Here is a 20338-nt window from a genome sequence, read left to right on the forward strand (position 1 = left end):
TAAAAATAAACTTACAGTATAACATTCTGCTGCAAAAAGATTGCTAGTTTTCTATGAATGAAATGATGTATGTGTATTGGCAAATATAAGCTAAGCTTCCTCTATTAAATTTATTTTGTTTAAAAAAAAAAAAGTCAAAATTTAAATTAGGAAAGTTTATTTTGTACTAAGTTAAAAAAGTTACCTGTTTCAACTGCATCATGGTCAGCGTAAAGAGGGTTACAAACTGTTCCTCATACTGGCTTACACTGACACCTGCAATCTCTGTGAGGCACTTCAAAGAGACGTTTCGAAACATGGGAACATTTAAAAACTATAAGAAAGATTTCACAAAGAAGATTAGGGATATTGCAAAAAAGCAAATTACATATTAAGCATTTTAATTTCAGTTAACCAAAACTTCCATCTTATTTGCTAGTAACCATCAATGAAAAACAAAAACAAAAAACAAACCCCCCCCCACACGATTACCTTGTATATTAATGTGCTGATTAACTTGGTCTCAAAAATGTATCCCAGTGGAATCCAGTTAAGGAATCTTAGCAAAGTTTCCAAAGTTGCATGAACAAGGGGAGCGTTTTGGGAATTTTCCTGTAATGGAACAATATATAAACTGGTTTATGCTCTTCCTATGAAATTCCACTCTATTTTAAAAAAAGTTATTGAAATTAGACTTACCATCACAAACTGACACAGTTGAAATATCTGAGAGAATTCATTGCACATACTAAAAAAAATTAAAATAGTAAGATGTTAAACATTCAGCATCGCCACGTTCAGTGAACTACACTACCCACTTCAATAATGTTGCTTTTGCAGTAAGAGAGAAAAGTTTCTATGAAAATTATACAAATATCTCCCCACGTACAAATTTTGGTTTGCAATCACAGGCACAGAACACCAGTCCTGCTCACAATTAAGAGGGCTGAACTACAATACAATACATATAAATGTAGAAGCTGATCACAAAGCAGAAGTGTACACAGCTGCTAAATGAGTCTGGTAAGGTTTACCAGTGTCACTAAGAAAAAGGGAATCATCAAAATACTCAATCGAATCTCAAATGTAAAAAGTTACTAAGATAGCTAACCAAAAACCTTCTATGAGAAGCAACTGAAAATTTGATGAACATTAGAAGTATGTGAAAAATTACAGAATATTTTACTTGCCTGTCTTTCAAATGCTTGGCTTTCACTTGAGTTATCTGTCCACTGGAGAAGTCAAAAACTTCTTCACTTAACAGTTTAAGGATCACCATATTGTTCTGGCAAAGACTCTCACTTGTCCGGCTTGCCCCTACGATATCACTTATGAATGTTGGCCAGTGTTTGGGCCATTCCTGTTTCAGTATCTGAAAGTACATAGAACATCCATGTGGTTGGTACAGCTTTCTTTCTAAACATTCCATATGCAAAACCAGTTTTTCTGGTTAGATTTGTTAAGTGTATAATTTTCTTAATGCAAGATTAAAAATAAACTAGGAGCTAGAGTTTACCTGAACAAGAATCATATTCAGTTTTCCAATATACACTTTTTCTTTCTAGAGTGGAGAAAAAGAGAGTTAAGTTATCAGTAATGCTTCCCTCCCTTCCCATTTCCCTAAAGAGAATTCACTTACTTCTACACATGTTGGATCAGATGAGGTCTTGATAATTAAGCCGACAACATACTTTTTTATTCCTACAAAGAGAGTTAAAAATTAATTTTCAACCTGATCTGCTATTATGGATAAACTACCTACACATGGAACCCTGAATCCAGAAGCATTAAACAGTCTCTCAGCAGTGTGCACATGTACAACTTCAATCTAGTTTTAATTACACATGCACATCAACTGGAAGATACAACCAAAAAACATCAGAAACTCTCCAAAGAATATCAGTTAGTGTCTTCCAATCATATGCATATTTCAAATGGAAGACTTGCTGTTAAAACAAAGGAAGCTGCAGAATGACTAAGGATTGGAATCTTAAATTTTCATATTTTAATTTCAGTAGACTGCGTGCTCTAATCCAAATGAATCTATGTGCTTTACTGCCACTAGAAGTTCCGCTAGGTTTCTTGGGCTTCACAAATATGGAGGCTGCTGCAAAAATCTGAAAGAAAAGATACCCCGGGTACCAACTGTGGAAAGCCTATTAGGCTACTTTTTCCCAGGAACTGAGTCTGACACTAACCAGTCAAAAATGTCAAATATAGCAATTAGAAGAAGAGTTCTGTGTAGCTCGAAAGCTTGCCTCTTTCACCAGCAGAAGTTGGTCCAATAAAGGATATTTCCTCACCCACCTTGCATATCTAATATTCTGGGACCAACACGGTTACAATATTGTGACCTTAAGCAATTGGCAGCTAAGGCAACGCTGCAAGGGAGTTCACTGAGTACAGTGTATTCCCATCCCCTACCACTTTTAGAGTTTGTCTACACTTTGAAAATCTTTAAAAACAAAATAACCCCTCCCCCCCCCCCCCCCAAGTTTAGCTAGATTGGTGTTAAAATGGTGGGAAATATATAGTGCAGACAAGGCTATAGCCAGACTTGTTTTAACCACCACTTTAAACATATTTTTCAGTTGGTTTAACAAAAATGGTAGTAAAAACAGGCCTAGCCTCCTCTACATTATGTTTCTGACCATTTTTAATATAATCTCAACTGACCTAGTGGGAATGTTTTTGTAAATTTCCCTCTGTACAGGCATGGCCATAGAGACATTGTTCTGTTTATCTTGCCCATCTGAAATCATTTAAAAAAATTTAATACATTTTAAGAAGTTTCAGTCATATATTTTACAACATCAGATGCCATGTGTGAGCTTATCAAAATTATGATTCCCTATAGTCTCAGTAACTTTTTCCATCACCATCACGACATGAGTCACTAACACATCAGTTCAGGTCCACAGATTAGGCCTGGACTGATATATATTCATAATAATTTTATAAGGCTGCCATAGATTGAACTCGCTTTGCCATTTTTTTTATTTTAAAGTAAATATAGTTTATTCATTAACAGTCCCACTTCTATTTGGCTTTCACACAGCAATTAGAGCAGGGGTCTCAAACTCAAATGACCACAAGGGCCACATGAGGACTAGTGCATTGGCCCGAGGGCCACATCACTGACACCCCCCCTCGCTGGCCCCGCCCCCGCCCCCACTCCACCCCTTCCATGAGGTCCCGCCCCTGCCCCGTCTCTTCTCCCCCTCCCCGAGAGTGCTCCTCCTCCCTCCCTCCTGGAAAGTGCTAAGCATTATACAGAGCATACAGATCACTGCTGCTCCTACAACAAGTCATTTCCAAGCGGTTTCAATAAAATATATACACTCAGTAATGCACCTCACTCAAAGGACAAAACATGCACTTAGTAAGGGTAGGTCTACACTTACCCGGTAGTTCGGCGGCAAGCAAATCGAACTTCTGGGTTCGACTTATCACGTCTTGTCTGGACGCAATAAGTCGAACCCAGAAGTGCTCGCCGTCGACTGCGGTACTCCAGCTCGGCGAGAGGAGTACGCGAAGTCGACGGGGGAGCCTGCCTGGTCTGGACGGAGGTAAGTTCGAACTAAGGTACTTCGAACTTCAGCTACGTTATTCATGTAGCTGAAGTTGCGTACCTTAGTTCGAATTGGGGGGTTAGTGTAGACCTGCCCTTAGATTTACTTCTGATAAAGCCCCCCCACTGCACTGGGCTGCACCACCACTCCACCACTGCTCTGCCTCTTCCAGGGGTGGCAGGTTTGTAGAAATTTTGGTGGTGCCCAGAACCTGCCCCCCCAAACTCCATCCCCACCTGCCTAAGGCTCTGGGAGGGAGTTTGGGTGGGGGTAGGGGTCTGGGGTGCAGGCTCCGGGATGGAGTTTGGGTGCTGGGTGCAGGCTCCGGGCTGGGGCAGGGGGTGGGGGTGCGGACTCTGGGGTTAGGAGGGGGTGCAGAGGTGAGGCCGGGGGACACTCGGGGGAGGTGCGTGGGGGCGGCAGGAGGGGCCGGGGGAGAGACCCGGCCCCAAACATTGGGGAGCAGGGAGCTTAGCTGCTACATAAAATAACTCGGGGGGGGGGGGGTGTGAGGGGAGTTTGGCTGTGACCGGAAGTAACTGGAGGGAGGGCACAGGGAGCTTGGCGGGCTAAAGTGAAGAGCTCCGTGGGCCGCATGCGGCCCTCGGGCCGCGTGTTTGAGACCCCTGAGTTAGAGAATCTGTCACATACTAGACAACGGAAAATAAACTTTTCTAGAAATGTTTTTTTCTGTTGAATAATAGTTTAAACACACTATTTTCAGAAAAGATATTATAGCCACTTAACGCCATGTAACATTTGGATCCATTACCTGCTGTGAAGCGATTAGAGCAGTGGTCCCCAAACTGGTGGTCATGAGGAGTTGAAAATCTATGCAAAGGCTGATGGGCCAAACCTGAGCAGGGCTGCGTGGCGCTGGAAGTCACGTGCATGTCATGCACAGTGTGTACCATTTTGTTAATCAGGCTCAGAGTGAGGCACCAATACTCTTTGTGGTTGTGTTGGTGAGATCCTTTGGCAGTGGGAACCTGTGCAAGGGCCAATGTGCCTGCACAGGGCCGGAATACCAAGGCTTTGGTGCTGTGCTCCGGCTCCGCTCCAGCTCCAGGCAAAAACCTGCAGCTCCACTGCTCTGGAGCTGCTCCGCGCTCCAACTCCGGGCTCCGCTCCAAAGCCCTGCGAATACCCAGCAGCTGCGCCACCACTGCCAGGAATAGAAAGCTAGGCCAAGACCACCAGCAATGTGGTGTAGGGGGGATGATGTGTGGGCACTCAGTGCCTTCTACCCCAGCAGCCACTGATACCTAGGGCTGTACAGGTGCGCCTCCAGGGCTGGGACACACTTAGCAACTGCCGGCAGCATGAGTAAATATCCTCCATCCACTTTGGTGCTGCCTGCACATGATATTGGTGCCTCTCCATAAACTTGGCTGATACCAGGCAACTATCTCCTCACCTCCAACAGACCCTCTTCCATCCCACCTCCAGTCAGCCCCCCTTCATACCCATCCCCTCTCTTCCCACCTCAACAAGTCCCTTTCTCTGCTCTCCTAGACACACACAACTTCTCTTTCAGCCCAACCCCAACCAAGTATCTCCCACTCAGGACAGAAGGAAGCACTCCCCCTCTTCCAGGCCAGGGGTCACGTTAACAGAGGTAAGTCCAAAGGGGGACATGGCATGAAAAAAAATCTGTGAACCACTGGATTAGAGCAGTGGCTCTCAACCTCTCCAGACTACCGTACCCCTTTCAGGAGTGATTTGTCTTGCGTACCCCCAAGTTTCACCTAACTTCAAAACTACTTGCTTATAAAATCAGATATACAAATACAAAAGTGTCACCGCACACTATTACTGAAAAACTGCTTACTTTCTCATTTTCTCTGTATGAAATTTTAGTTTGTCCTGACTTCACTAGTGCTTTTTACGTAACCTGTTGTAAGACTAGGCAAATACATCAACTCATTTAGATATCCCCAGGAGTACATGCACCCTGGTTGAGAACCACTGCTGTAGACAACAATGGATCAGGAACTTAAAGTTCTTTGCATATAAATGGTCACATGACCAACGTAAGTGACTGTTTATAGATTTTACCTAGTTACTGAGAAGTAACATATTCCTTACCCCAGGGGTGGGAAACTTTTTTTCTCTCACAAGCCACTGACCCACAGGAAAAAAAAAAAACCAAAAAAACAAAAAAACACCCCACACAAAATCACGGGCCACTCACCCGCCCAGGGAGGCACGGCGGCTCAGGGCTTCCCCCCACAGCGGGGCGAGCCAGCAGAGGGGTGCACCCCAGGGCGGATGAAATTAACCAATGGGATGGATTCGGCCCGAGGGCCATGGGTTCCCCAGCACTGCCTTAACCCATTAAAAAGCCTAAACTACCTAGTTCCCATTGCTTTTGGGGAGCGGAGATTATGCATTTCTACTATAACTATATATTACTTACAGAGAGTATTATGCAATTCTACTCCAGATTCTTTTAACCAAGTCATAGATCATATTTCTGAATAGGAGTAAAAAATATTTCAACTTTAACCCTTTGATAAAGTTTACAATAATGTTTCATTATGAGAGCAACTCAACGGAACTGCTGTCACAGGATAAGTTTAAACAAGTTTAAACAGTGAGTCAAGCACATGAATAACTTGTTTCATAAACTGCATTCTCCATTACTTCTTCTGTTCAAGCTTTAAAAATTTTAAACTTTCACACACCATTATGAAAGTGTTCTCCCTTCTCCCACATACCTGCTAATATCTATTAACAAAGCTTCTTAATGCTCTGGAAGCACACTGAAAGCTTCATAGAAGTTTATTTTGCGGTCTTCCCCCATATTGTAGGAAAGAATGGAGTGTTCATAAACCACAAATGAACAAGAGCAGAATGTCTCTTTTTCAATCAAGACAGCAGTTACAGACATCTTAGAAGATCACAGGACTGACTGTAAGGGTACACCTACACAGCAATTAGGCCAGCTGCAGGTGTTTGGGTCAGTCAACTCTGGCTCAGGGGGCTGTAAAATTGCTGTGTAAGACATTCGAACTCAAGCTGGAGCCCGAGATCTGGGACCCTCCAAGAGGGGAGGATCCCAGAACCTGGGTTCCAACCTGAACCCAAACACCTACACAGCAATTTTTAGCCCTGCAGCCAGAATCAGCTGACCCAGGACAGCTACAGGTCTTTTATTCCAGTGTAGACATATCCTAAAGATCTTGCAGAAGGTACTCCGCTGTGGAGGAGCAAGTCTATATCGTGAAGTTGGGAGCCATTCTGGAAGGAAAGGGTTTCAGGGGAGACCCTGGCTAAACAATGGGTTGAATGGACAGCAGGACAACAGCGGAGGACACAATACCCAAGTTTAATAAATACTGTAATCATCTTAAACTGAGAAATGGGAAACGCCTCCCACACTTTGGCATGTTTGCTGCTTTTTAAAAATAAACACATTTTAGGTTGTAATCCCTTGTCTGTATCTGAACAGCCCATGTTCAACGGGGCCTCAGTACTGACTGAACTATAATGTCTGTCCCTATCCTCTATTACATGACAATGTGCACCCTTAACTGGATTATGCAAGTGCACGTAGATCCTCAGATAGAAGGTACTACATAAGTGACAAGTATGTCACAAAACTACGTTGTGAACTTAAGACCTTTATGCAGAATACTGAATTTTAAACCGATATATATAGCAGTGAAACCCCATCTATTTAAAAGCAAGTTTAATATTTTTATAGTGTAAGTACCATAAAAAAAATAAACTAACCATATGTGAGACAGGCAAATAAATACTCCCACTTTATACAGAAAGGGAAACAAAGGCAAAACTGAAGTGAATGCTCAAGGAAATTCAATATCAGAATTAGGACTAGAATTAAGACTTCTGGACTCTCAATCCCGTACTCAGACCTCCAAGATCACAGATCGAGATCCATGACTCTTGTGATAATTGGCCAAGATACATATCATGTTTGAACAAGCTCTGAAATACAGTCTTCTTACCAGTACTTTTTAGAAAGCTATAATACGTTCCCCACTATCTTAAATTATTTTTTAACACCTTTAGAGTTGAGATTGGTTTGCAAATGAAAAGAGGTTGAAAACCACTAGACTAGATAATCACAATGATCCCTTCTCGCTTTGGAAACTATGAATAATAAAAGAGTAGCATTTGGCACAACATCCTATTTTCTTGTTCTCATAAGAAGTAGGGAAAAAACAGATCTTTTTTCCCCTTCCTGTTTATGTCCTCTCCCTGAAAATCTTATGCAGACTCTTATTCCCCCAACTAAAGTATATCAGTATGTGCCCTCTCCCCATCAATGAAATAAGCCAACTAGGGCTGTCAAGCGATTAAAAAAAATTAATTGCAATTAAGCACACTGTTAAACAATAACAGAATACCATTTATTTAAATATTTTTGGATGTTTTCTACATTTTCAAATATACTGATTTCAATTACAACACAGAACACAAAGTGTACAGTGCTCACTTTATGTTTAGATTACAAGTGTTTGCACTGTAAAAAACCAAAACAGTATTTTTCAATTCACCTAATACAAGTACTGTAGTGCAATCTCTTTATCATGAAAGTTGAACTTACAAATGTAGAATTATGTACAAAAAACCTGCTTTCAAAAATAAAACAATGTAAAATTTTAGAGCCTGCAAGTCCACTCAATCCTACTTCTTGTTCAGCCAATGGCTCAAACAAATTTGTTTACATTTTCAGGAGATAATGCTGCCAGCTTATTGTTTAAAGTGTCACCTGAAAGTGAGAACAGGTGTTCTCATGGCACTGTTGTAGCCGGCATCTCAAGATATGAATATTTAGCGCATCTGGCACGTAAATATCTCTTCATGCTTCAACCACGATTCCAGGGGACATGCGTCCATGCTAGTGATGGGTTCTGCTCAATAACAATCCAAAGCAGTGCAGACCGATGCAAGTTCATTTTCATTATCTTAGTCAGATGCCACCAGCAGAAAATTGATTTTCTTTTTTGGTGGTTTGGATTCTGTAGTTTCCGCATCGGAGTGTTGCTCTTTTAAACCTTCTGAAAGCATGCTCCACACCTTGTCCCTCTCAGATTTTGGAAGGCACTTCAGATTCTTAAAGTTTGGGTAAAGTGCTATAGCTATCTTTAGAAATCTCACACTGGTACCTTCTTTGCATTTTGTGAAATCTGCAGTGAAAGTGTTCTTAAAATGAACAACATGTGGGTCATCATCCGAGACAGCTGTAACATGAAATATATGGCAGAATGTGGATAAAACAGAGCATGGGACATACAACTTTCCCCCAAGGAGTTTAGTCACAAATTTAATTACCCCCCTTTTTTTTTTTTTTAAATGAGCGTCATCAGCATGGAAGCATGTCCTCTGGAATGGTGGCCGAAGCACGAAAGGGCATATGAATGTTTAGCATATCTGGCACATAAATATCTTGCAACGCCGGCTACAAAAATGCCATGCAAATGCCTGTTCTCACTTTCAGGTGACATTGTAAGTAAGAAGAGGGCAGCATTAGCTCCTGAAAATGTAAACAAACTTGTTTGTCATAGCGATTGGCTGAACAAGAAGTAGGACTGAGTGGAGTTATAGGCTCTGAAGTTTTGCACTGTTTTGTTTTAGTGTGCAGTTATGTAGCAAAAAAAAAAAAATCTACATTTGTAAATTGCACTTTCATGACAAAGATTGCACTACAGTGCTTGTATGAGGTGAACTGAAACATATTTTTTATAATTTTTACAGTGCAAATATTTCTAATAAAAATCACACTGATTTCAATTACAAAACAGAAAACAATATATATAAAAATGTAGAAAAATATCCAAAATATTTAATAAATTTCAATTGGTATTCTATTGTTTAACAGTGCAATTAAAACTGTGATTAATAATGTGAGTTAACTGCGATTAATCGACAGCTCTAATGCCAACCTAATTCCATAACCCACTAGAGCTGTAAAATGGGGGGTGGGGAAGGGGGGAGAGGAGGAGGGAAAGAGTCCTTCATCGCAACCCAGGAATAAGATGCTTCTACAGTTCCCTGCCTTTGGTAGGCCAAGAGCTTAGTACTAAACTAAGCCCCCTGCTCTGAGCCAATGTGTTATACTGTCACTGAACACATTCATTGTCAAATGACGCTTGAGAAAAATGTTCACATTTCATAACAGACTGATTAAACAGGTGTCCACACTAACTCAGTGAAAGATAAGCTACCTTTACCACAAAAGTAGAATTTCATTTCACATTACAAAGTCAATTCTCTCTCTATTACTGAACCACAAGCACAAAAACCAAGGTATCTTTCTGGGCAAGCTTTCCATATTTTGTATCAGAAAACCAACCTAGTTCTCAATTTCCCATTATCATGGGACATTCCCTATAAGTATGCTCTCATTAGTTAAAGAGTAACATTGTAATCTACTATAAAGTTCCTAATACTAATCAGCCCTATACAAAAAACAGTTATAACATTTTAAAAAATTTAAATAAGCATCAGAGGACTTTGCATCAGCAATCACTGGTGAACATGTAGTATTCTTTCTTTGATTTTATTAACTAAAGTGCTTACATTCAAAATTGTGTGCCATTTTACTACTCATATACTCAAAAGGCACTGTAGGGGGATTTAAGAAGGATCAACACATCCTTCTTCCCAATCTACCCCTGAGAGGCCTTAATATATTTTCTTCCAGAGCTTGTAAAGTCACCCTGTACACTGGGAATTGACAAAAGCAATGCATTCTCCCAAGGGCTGAGCACCCTAGCAGCATGTCTAGCTCATCCCTTTTGTGACCCGCATCTTGACACCTCAATATGGCAGAGACCAAGTTGCCAACAGTACACTGGGGCAGATACTTGGTCTTTATACTTTTTTTTTTTTAAATCATCTTAACATCTTCCCAAGAGTTCTGTATTCCAATAATCCATGTTTGTCCAGATGGCTTTTTTTGACAGGCCTTTAGAAACATTAAATTTGTAAAGTAGTTTAAACCGCTGACTTTATCTTTGTTCCTGATATGGAATCAAATCACGAAGGATACAGTTAAAATCAGCACAAAAATGACCAACATATTCATCAATTTAAAAAACTAAACTACAATACTTGAGAAAACCGAACGTAGCTGTGCACAACTTCAAACGCACTAGTCCCAGAACACCTCAAAATGCCAATCGCCAATAGGGCTGCACGGTGTTGAGAAATTCAAGGCAAAATGAGAGTAGAGATCCAAGTCCAAAGGACACATCTTCAGAAGATAGCTTCCTGTATTTGGAATTTTGGACTGAAGGCAAAAAAATAATCCCAATGAATGGAAATTGCACTGGTCCAAGACCTACTACTACTTAAGCCCGCATCAGTAAACATAAATATGGCCATTCTGAGGAACCAATAACCATTTTAAAACTAACCTCATTATCTCCATACTGATTTATACCTGCCTCTGGAAATTTCCATTACTTGCATCTGAAGAAGTGAGGTTCTTACCCACGAAAGCTTATGCTCCCAATACTTCTGTTAGTCTTAAAGGTGCCACAGGACCCTCTGTTGCATTTTAAAACAGTTTAACTAGTTTGTGTCTCACAAATAAGACTAGAAACAAATGCTGTACCCCAAAGGAAAAATTAAGAGGTTCAGCTTTCCAATGGTACACAGCACTGATTCATCTCCCATAGACCTCATTATCCCCAAATCTTTAAATCAGGTCATCCCAATAACCTTGTTTTCTTCCATTCACACTTCAATCCAGACCTAATTTTAAACAGTCACAATCCCGAGAAGTACTGTAGCTATCAGCAGAAACCAACGTTTTTTCCATCTGAAAATCGCTGGCATCCCCAGCTTTCAAGATTATAAATCATTACTTCTTTAACTTCATTTCAATAAATATTTACTGCGAAAATCCAGCCAGAGGATGGTAAGTGTTGTGAAAATAAGATGGTAATCAAAATTATCTGATTCTGAAGTATTGGTGTCATATTGCTTATTTTGTTACTGAAGGTTAAACTTCTAAAAAGTCAATCTTAAATCTGGCCTCATATTTTACTTTTATCCAGGAGAGAGAGTCTTGTCCTTCAGTTGGATGATTGGGTCAAACTGAGCAGGCCTCAGCTCCACCTATGTTCAGCTTGCTGGGCAATTAGATAGCCAGATGAAGGTTAGAGAAGTGCAGTTCCCTGCTATCAGGCCCTAGCCATTAGTAAAGGCAAAAGAGATGAAAACATGGCAGAGCTGAAATACCCATTCAGCAGGCTCTACCCCCTCCTCCATCTGATGCTGTTGAAGCCAAAAAGATGGAGCCATAGAGCCGTACCACACCGCATATCTGGCTCCTCTCCCCTTCCCAATACAGTTCCCAGGATGTAGGGCAGAAAACAGAAGAAAAAAACGAAGTAGATTGTTTAGTTTTAGAACTAGGGTTGTATTTTAATTTATTTTAGCTACTAATCCAACTATGATCATTATAGTAGCTGAAAGCAAGTAAAACACAATCCCAGCCCTAATATTGGACTGATAGTCCCAATCTGCCAAAAGACAAATGAAATTAAAGAGTATAGTGTAGACGAGTGTGATTTTCAATAGAAGAGTGATTTTCATCTACTGTTACAAGTAACATCTAAGACAGTTTGGTCTATTCTCACCCCGCCCCCGTACCTCACACACAACTGGTTTTATCTGGCCTGCGCACTCATTAATCCAATGCACATTTAAGTCATTTACTCATGAAAATGTGTTATATCTGGTCAACCAGTTCACTCCTGCATCAGATATCCTGAGCTTTTACCACACCTTGTGATGTTGGGACCGTTGCCACCTACTTCTTTACCCCTGCCTCTCTCCACTAGGGGACACACACGCGGTGTTGAGTTAGTAACTACTCTGTCCTCAGCATCAACTACTGACCCCCCAACTTTCCCCCACCTTCCAGCTCCAATTGTAGAAAGTCTGAATAAGCATCAAACATCTCAATCAGCTGCCAACTGTTTTGCAAGTGACAGAGTGGGTGAAGGAGAGCAGCTATGGTAAGCACTGTATAGAGAAGTGGTGCAAGAGGAGAGGAACAGAGAGCCTTACTTTACTTGGGGGCCCAATGTGACATTGTGGGCATCTTTGTTCTTATCCAACAATCTTTCCCACATATATCTTATTCAAAACTGCCTTCTTCTATGCCTTCTGCATTTGTCTTCTTGAGTCAAATAAGCATGTTTACAGCCAATTTGTTCCCCCCAATTTAAAATAAATCTACTTAGTAAATTATGCCCTGCCAATGGTTCCATCCGAACATCTATTAAACACGTTAATTTGACTAAACTTCATATAGAGTCTGTACCAATTCTCAATTCTCAGTAAGACATAAGCAAAATGGGTCACACACAGCAAGAGGGTTTTTTTTTTTAGAAAAAAAAAAAGAAAATGTAAAATTAAACAAGTATAGTACCCAAACCTACTATTAAATTTACTAGATTTCAAGTTGAAGATGTCCCTTTAGAGCCCTGAAAAATTCTCTGAAGTTCTACAGAGTTTAATGTTTTTATCTTGGCTTTGACGCCATTTCCTGAGAGACTGTGTGACTTCCTGCTACTGATGTCACAAACAAATCCCACTTCCACATCTATTGTTGGAGCGAGAATCTTAAAAATGGACAAAAATATCACATGGGATGGGAAACAATGATTTTTTCCATTAGTATTCATCAGACAGTACTCTTCATCAAGAAGAGGTCCTCTTTAAAACCTGGAAACTGTAGTGCTTAGCACAAGAGAAGCAGCAGCACAAGTTCAAGTGGCATCTCAAAACTTCACTGAGAAAAATCACAGCAAAAATTATATTTTAAGTTGCCTGGAACTTCAGAAGTTTTACAAAAACCACTACCAGTAACAAAAGAGTATAAAAAGTTTAGAACGGTGACAACCATGTTCAAGAGTTTTTTACATAGCTAATATTACCATGAAATTAGTTTAAGGTCCAAATTTCCTGACTTGCCTGAGCTAGAAACATCTTGATGGACCAACTATTCCTTCTCACTGGCGAAGGACAACATCTGATCAGTTCAGAATACTGTAGAGTTTAGCTAAGGATTCTCATCTTCATTTTGTCATACTATCCACTGCAATTTTAAAAACTTGTGCTGTAGACCAGTGGTTCTCAACCTGGGGTCCAGGGCCCCATGGGGGGCCGTGAGCAGGTTTCAGGGGGTCTCTCAAGCAGGGCCAGCACCAGACTCACTGGGACCCAGGGCAGAAAGCTGAAGCCCCACTGCATGGGGCTGAAGCCCGAGGCCCTGAGCCCCACCTGGGGCTGAAGCTGAAGCCTAAGCCTGAGCAGCTTAGCTTCATGGGGCTCCCTGTGGCCCCAAACAATTGCCCTGTTTGCTACCCCCTGATGCCGACCCTGGCTTTTATATGCAGAAAATCAGTTGTTGCGACACGGGTGGGCTGTGGAGGTTTTATAGCATGCGGGGCGGGGTCTCAAAAAGAAAAAGATTGAGAACCCCTACTATAGACTAGTGAGAGAAAGGAGAATAGATCCAAGAATGAAGACTGATTCATGGAGTTCAAAATTTCTTTAAGGGCAAAAAAGCAAAGTGACAAAAGTGGAGGTTTGCCCTACACTATTTTAAGTTATATGAAATTTGAGATTTCTGTATCTTCTTATTTTTATATAAGTTTGAACAGACTCTGAAATATCTAATTGTCTAGTGGAATGTGTTAGCAGCAGATACAAGTGTTCCCTTATCTGGCAATGTTATTTTGAATAAAATTACCAAAACAACTTACACTTTTTTTTTAACCACTTAAGGAGTTCTGTAACAGTCAACAGAGATATCTATGGCCTGATTATCAGAGTGCTAAGCACTCTCTCCATCATTACAGTTAATGGAAGCAGCAAGTGCTCAGCATCTTTGATAATCAGCCCAGTAAAGAATAGAAAACTTGTCCTGATGTGCTCACAAATGTTACAGTATGTATCATTCATCTAGTAAATCCAAAAGACAAACCAACTATATTTGAAATTGAAAGTTGTTTAGGTGACATACTGAAGTTTCTAAATGTCAACAAACAGTTAACTATCAAATTCAAAATCATCATACAAAATGTAGTGTATTTTCCTACCTTCACACTGGTTCCTTGGAAGAATTTTCCATCTTGTTTTTATCACATTTTCCAAAATTTGCAGTCCATAATACTGAAAATTGGAGAAGAGCATTATGTGAGTATGTTATTGTAGGACTGACAATAACTTTTAGGATTCTCATTCAAGCAAACATTCACACTTAACATCTAAGATTTCAAAAATATTAAACTAACAAATTTAGTTAAAATTAAAGTCTATTCACCCATTTACTGAGTTGTTCATGCATTTTTCTTGTTTTTATTGTTTGCTACTCTAAATAAGTCCTGCTGTTTGATCATGCTCACACCAGGAGAAATAAAAAAAGCCATTTGGCAGCCAAAGGGGCTATCTGTAGAAGAGAAAGTAGCAGCCAGATATGAATTCACAACATAAATGACTGCTCATATGTTCAAGTATTAAGACAACCAGGCTCCTAAAAAATTTAGCAGCTTGGATGATTTCCTCTACTATTCCTCTGAGCTGAAAGATCTTGGCTTAGCATTATATGTACTGTCACTGGCACTTTCTAAAGAAAGTGTTTCCCAAACTTCACTGGTGTGTTACTTAAGGAACAGCAAGACAACCCACAGGTTTACTTAATTTCAATCCCCACCCCTACGGCAGCTATTTCTACAGTTTAAAGATGATCTTTTTTGCTCAGTCAAAAGTAATTAAAATTTTAACATGCACTCTGAAATCCTTTTACCTTTCAAGTATTGCTTCCTGGGCTCTGACCCAAAAATTTGGCAAGAGTTTACTGGAGAGGGGAGACCACTTCATTCAATCCATTTTGTCCCTACTGCCTACTCACCATAAGTAGTAAAGAGACTTCTGGCATGACCAGCAACATTATAGGTCATGCACTTTAAAAGTGGACAGACAGAAGGGAAAAAAGGGAAAAGGAATTTTGTGTTTCTTTAGTCATTGGTTGCTTAGGGAGGAAGACAGTACCAATGCCTGAAAGGTAAACTTATTCATGTCTATGTAGTAGTATGACTAGAGTTTGGCTGAGAATAAGAGTTCATCTTTAAAATGGTTAGTTTTCATACAAAGTAGAATTCATTAGCATTTCAACCAAAGGGATCATGTAAACTGCACACTTTAACAACAGCACAATGTAGACTGTCCCAAACTACATTGTACTCAAAAACATTAATGTTTTTGCTGTTATCATCTTGACAGTGTTTACTTCCATATGCCTTCCTGCTCACTACGAAATTTTGCCTGTTTCACTCAAAAGTTTCACATTTGCAGAATATTCCTTAGACTTCAAAAACATTGTACATAGTTATTCTGCAATTACAGAAAACAAATGGCATTTTTTTTCATAATCAGCAGTAAATGTTTATCTTCTGGGTTTTGTTTTTAAATTTGTACATCTAACAGATGAAGTGAAGCCAAGGTAACATTTGTATAGGAGAATCTGATTCACAAGCATACAATTTCTTTAAAACAGCATGCTTTACTCTATAGCAAGCAACCTCAGCAACTAAAACAGTTTTATAGGTATAGCCTCTGTTTCTGTTACAGGTAAATAGAAGCTAACAAAACAAAACAAACTTATAAAAGCTGGTGATAAAATTCAAATCTATACTCAATGGTTGAACACTGATATCAGGCAGTATTAACATTCCCAAACCAGCTCTGAACCACTTTAAAGTTCCTAAATTGTATGGCTGCAGTCACATTAATAATACACTTAAAGCTAATGGCTAACCAAAACTGTATCTTACTTCCTTAACTCCCGAGAGCTGTATTTTAAACAAATCAAATCACTTTGCTTTGAAAGGGGGATGGAAACTTTTTGTTAGAGCTTCTCACACACACACACACACACTGACCTGAGACTGCTAGACAAACTTAATTCACAACTTTTTAATGATACAGGCGAATGTCTAACCATCATTCTGTTTTTCCTTTATTTCCTTTTCTAGATTCCTCGTCATCCCTTTCTGTCCACTATTTTTTTACCCATTTATTTCTCCCAGTTTATGTATAAGAAAGAAGCGAAGTGAACCTTGCCAACTTTAACTTTGCTGTATCACTTGCACATGAACTGAAGCAACAGAGAAAGCAAATGCCTCAACTCGATTACTGTGTCCAATCCACCCTCGGCATACCATGCTAGAAGACTTTGTAAGCCACCTTGTGGAATAGATGCTGATGGCTGCCAAACCCTATCCTGGATGATGTAATCTTCTTAAATCTTTTTTTTTTTTTAATAGTTAGTGATTTCTGGCACTGTGTTTCAAGTACCTGCCCTGCTCCACTAGTTGGAATTCTTTTCAGCCCAGAATTGCAAATACTGGCCAATTCTGAACATCTTGGATTTGATTCCAATAATGTACTTTTTATAGATTATAGACATCTATACAAACACACATTTATGTAGCACTTGAAATTAAAGTAATGTCTTTCTAGTAGTTATTTAGTCTCTGGTTTTATCTTATGCTAAATATCAGAAGCACTGCAGAAATCAACTGCTGAGTTATGAAGGTGAGGGACAGATAACAGCAAAGACTGAATGAAAAAATGCATGAAATGATCCCTATGGTAGAAATTTCTATGGTACCCTTATTAATTACTTATTCTATGCATTGAATCCCCTTTCCCTCCCGCCTCCCAAGAAACAAAAACAATTGATGAACAGAATTCAGTTAAAGGGAATCAAAAGGGTAGACCTTGTGGAGGCCTGCCGTCAAAGCCTAGCTGTGTCAGTTGCACAGGAAGACACCCCTTTTCTTCCTATTACAAGCAATCAACATAATGGAACATTATGATTAATATCAGATAGTGTTAACAGCTTTAAAGATAAAATATGATTGCATAAAAGCCAAATGTCATAGTGCATAAATTTAGCACCAAATCATTTGCAATTTATGTAAATTGAAGAATTCTTTACCTGTTGCTTTCTTTCTGTTCCTCTAATCATCTCATTTTTCACAAGACAAATTTGAGTTTTTAAAAATACTGTTGATAAATCAACTTAAACATTAGTAATGTCTGTCAGTATAAAAAGCAAAGTTTACCAGGCAAGCAAACAGGCAAACACTGTTACTTAAAGGTTAGCACTTTGAGGAAGTTCTTAAACTGTTTTTCCCTAAAATTTACAGAGTAAATTTTAAAAAGTTAGGACTGTTTCATGAATACTATCTGAATTCAGAAACATATCTGAACATGGCTATTTTCTGTTCGAACACAAAGTATATTAAAGTAACGTGTATCAAGCAGAAAACCATGCATAAAAATTACTTTAAAATTAAAGAGAAGTGTGAGTCAAACTTAAGACAGTCAAAACACATTTTGATCAACTCTTCTGTTCAAATTGCTTAGAAGTCTTAGAGTAAAACATGTAGACTTGCAAATAAAAACTGAGTTCTGTCCCCTTAATCAGTCACTATAATGGTGGCAGGGTTTAAAAAGTTGTACAACTTAGTGTGCTCTGCAAGCCAATACAGATTATAGCCAACATTACAAAGTGTTAAGGGCGCCTAGCTTGTATTGATTAGACTGCCCAAAATAATCCCAGTCTGATCTCTACCTTCAAAATACTCAGGAACAAATTCTGCCCTCAGTTATGTGCACACAGCTCCCAATAATGAGAGTAAATATTTATTCAAGGACAAAATTTGGCCCTAGCAGATTTTATATTACTCAGATCTGTACATATACCAAACTCATGAATTCTGCATGTGCCTTGAAATACTTTATTCCTAATTTATCTCTTCCTTAAGAAAACTGTGTCAATGTAAAGGGAAAATTAAATGATAGGCCTGTTTACGGCAGAGTTAAATTTAAGGCAACTTTAGGAATAAAAACAATAAAAAAAAAAAGTGTGGTTTGAAGCAACAAAAGCTAATGCTAAAAATGAGATACCTTCCTCAAAGTTTATGAATGGAAGAAAGGGAGAAAAATCAATTGAAGACCAGGTGCTTACTTTGGTGTTCATATTCTGAGAGAACTCCAAAATAGTATCAACTCTGGTCCATGCATCAGGATGTTCTTTTAAGTGAGTCAAGACTTCCTGTGCCATTCTTTGCTAAAGAAGGATAACAAAAAACACAATTAAATGCATTTTAGAAGCTATTTACCATAATATATATATAAAAATAAAAAAAATGAGGTTAAACCAAAAATGTATCTTGAACAGTTTAAGCACTTACCACATTAAAACCAAAAGTAGTTTGAATTAAGCCAGGAGCAACAGATCACATCAAATGTTTTCTGACTCTTTGGGTCAGCAATTTTTGTTAACTAACACTTCGGCATTCTCTCAAACCAGAATGGAATGGAATGGAATGAGTCCATAAGGAGAAAATGTTCAGAATAAGTTCTACTTAATACTCTAAATTTACAAGCTTTTATATATTCATAGAATTTGAGGTCTGAAGGGACCAATAGATCATCTAGTCTGACCCCCTGGCTTTAGTGCAAGTACTTGCATTACTCTACTTGCATTAGAGCCCACTGCATCCCGAAATAGAATGCACTTAAGTTCATGTAAAGAACTGTGCAAATATGAAATAGTATTATTGTACTCGAGTGACTTTAAAGCAATATCACGGGGCTCCACATTTATAGTTTTAATTTCTGTTGCCTTACAAGTAAAAAGAGATATTTCTAAAGACAGCACTGCGTTCTTTCCTTCTCCCTCATTACAACCATTAATAACTAGGGCTGTCAAATGATTAAAAAAAAAATAGTTGCGATTATAGTTGAGAGATAAAAATAATCACAATTAATCAGTTTTAACAGCACTGTTAAACAACAGAATACCATTTATTTAAATATTTATGGATGTTCTCTACATTTTCAAATTTATGGATTTCAATTACAACACATAAAACACTGCTCACTTTATATTTCTGATTACAAATATTTGCACTGTAAAAAAAGGAAAAAAAGTTCTCAGAAGTACTGGAGTGCAATCTCTTTATCGTGAAAGTGCAACTTTATTTTTTTTAACCTAACCGAACCCAAAAACAAAATGTAAAACTTTGGAGCCTACAAGTCCACTCAATCCTACTTTTGGTTAAGCCAATTGCTAAGACAAAACAAGTTTGTGTACATTTATGGGAGATAATGCTGCCCACTTATTTACAATGTCACCTGAAAGTTAAAACAGGAATTCGCATGGCACTGATGTAGCTGGCATTGCAAGGTATTTATGTGCCAGATATGATAAACATTCATATGCCCCTTCATGCTTCAGCTTCCAGAGGAGATGCTTCCATGCGGATAACTGGTTCAATCCAAAGCAATGTGGACTGACACACGTTAATTTTTATCATCTGAATCAGATGCCACCAACAGAAGGTTGATTTTCTTTTTTGGTGGTTGGGGTTCTGTAGTTTCTGGATTGGAGTGTTGCTCTTTTAAAACTTCTGACAGCACGTTCGACACCTTGTCCCTCTCAGATTTTGGAAGGCACTTTAGATTCTTAAACCTTGGGTTGAGAGCTGTAGCTACCTTTACAAATCTCACATTGGTACTTTCTTTGCATTTTGTCATATCTGCAATGACAGTGTTCTTAAAAATCGAACAACATGCTGGTTTGTCATTCAAGACTGCCATAACATAAAATATATGGCAGAATGCAGGTAAAAATCACAGAGCAGGAGACATACAAAGGAATTCAGTCAGAAATTTAATTAATGCATTTTTTTCAATGAACGTCATTGATATGGAAATGT

The 20338-nt window shown here is 39.0% G+C and overlaps 1 protein-coding gene across 1 annotated transcript in view; it reads right to left on the bottom strand.

The window, feature by feature from the left end:
- XPO1 (exportin 1) overlaps positions 1–20338 on the bottom strand; it is a 76633-nt gene that overhangs the window by 45714 nt on the left and 10581 nt on the right. Inside the window, exons 3-10 of the mRNA XM_065400809.1 lie at positions 18583–18684; positions 14645–14717; positions 1619–1680; positions 1496–1540; positions 1170–1351; positions 679–727; positions 472–591; positions 185–313 (exon numbers count right to left, since the gene is read on the bottom strand). Of these exons, the coding sequence (XP_065256881.1) occupies positions 185–313; positions 472–591; positions 679–727; positions 1170–1351; positions 1496–1540; positions 1619–1680; positions 14645–14717; positions 18583–18684 (762 nt within the window). The remainder of the gene's footprint in view (positions 1–184; positions 314–471; positions 592–678; positions 728–1169; positions 1352–1495; positions 1541–1618; positions 1681–14644; positions 14718–18582; positions 18685–20338) is intronic.

This window comes from Emys orbicularis, chromosome 3 (assembly GCF_028017835.1).
Source record: "Emys orbicularis isolate rEmyOrb1 chromosome 3, rEmyOrb1.hap1, whole genome shotgun sequence".
Lineage (NCBI taxonomy): Eukaryota > Metazoa > Chordata > Testudines > Emydidae > Emys > Emys orbicularis.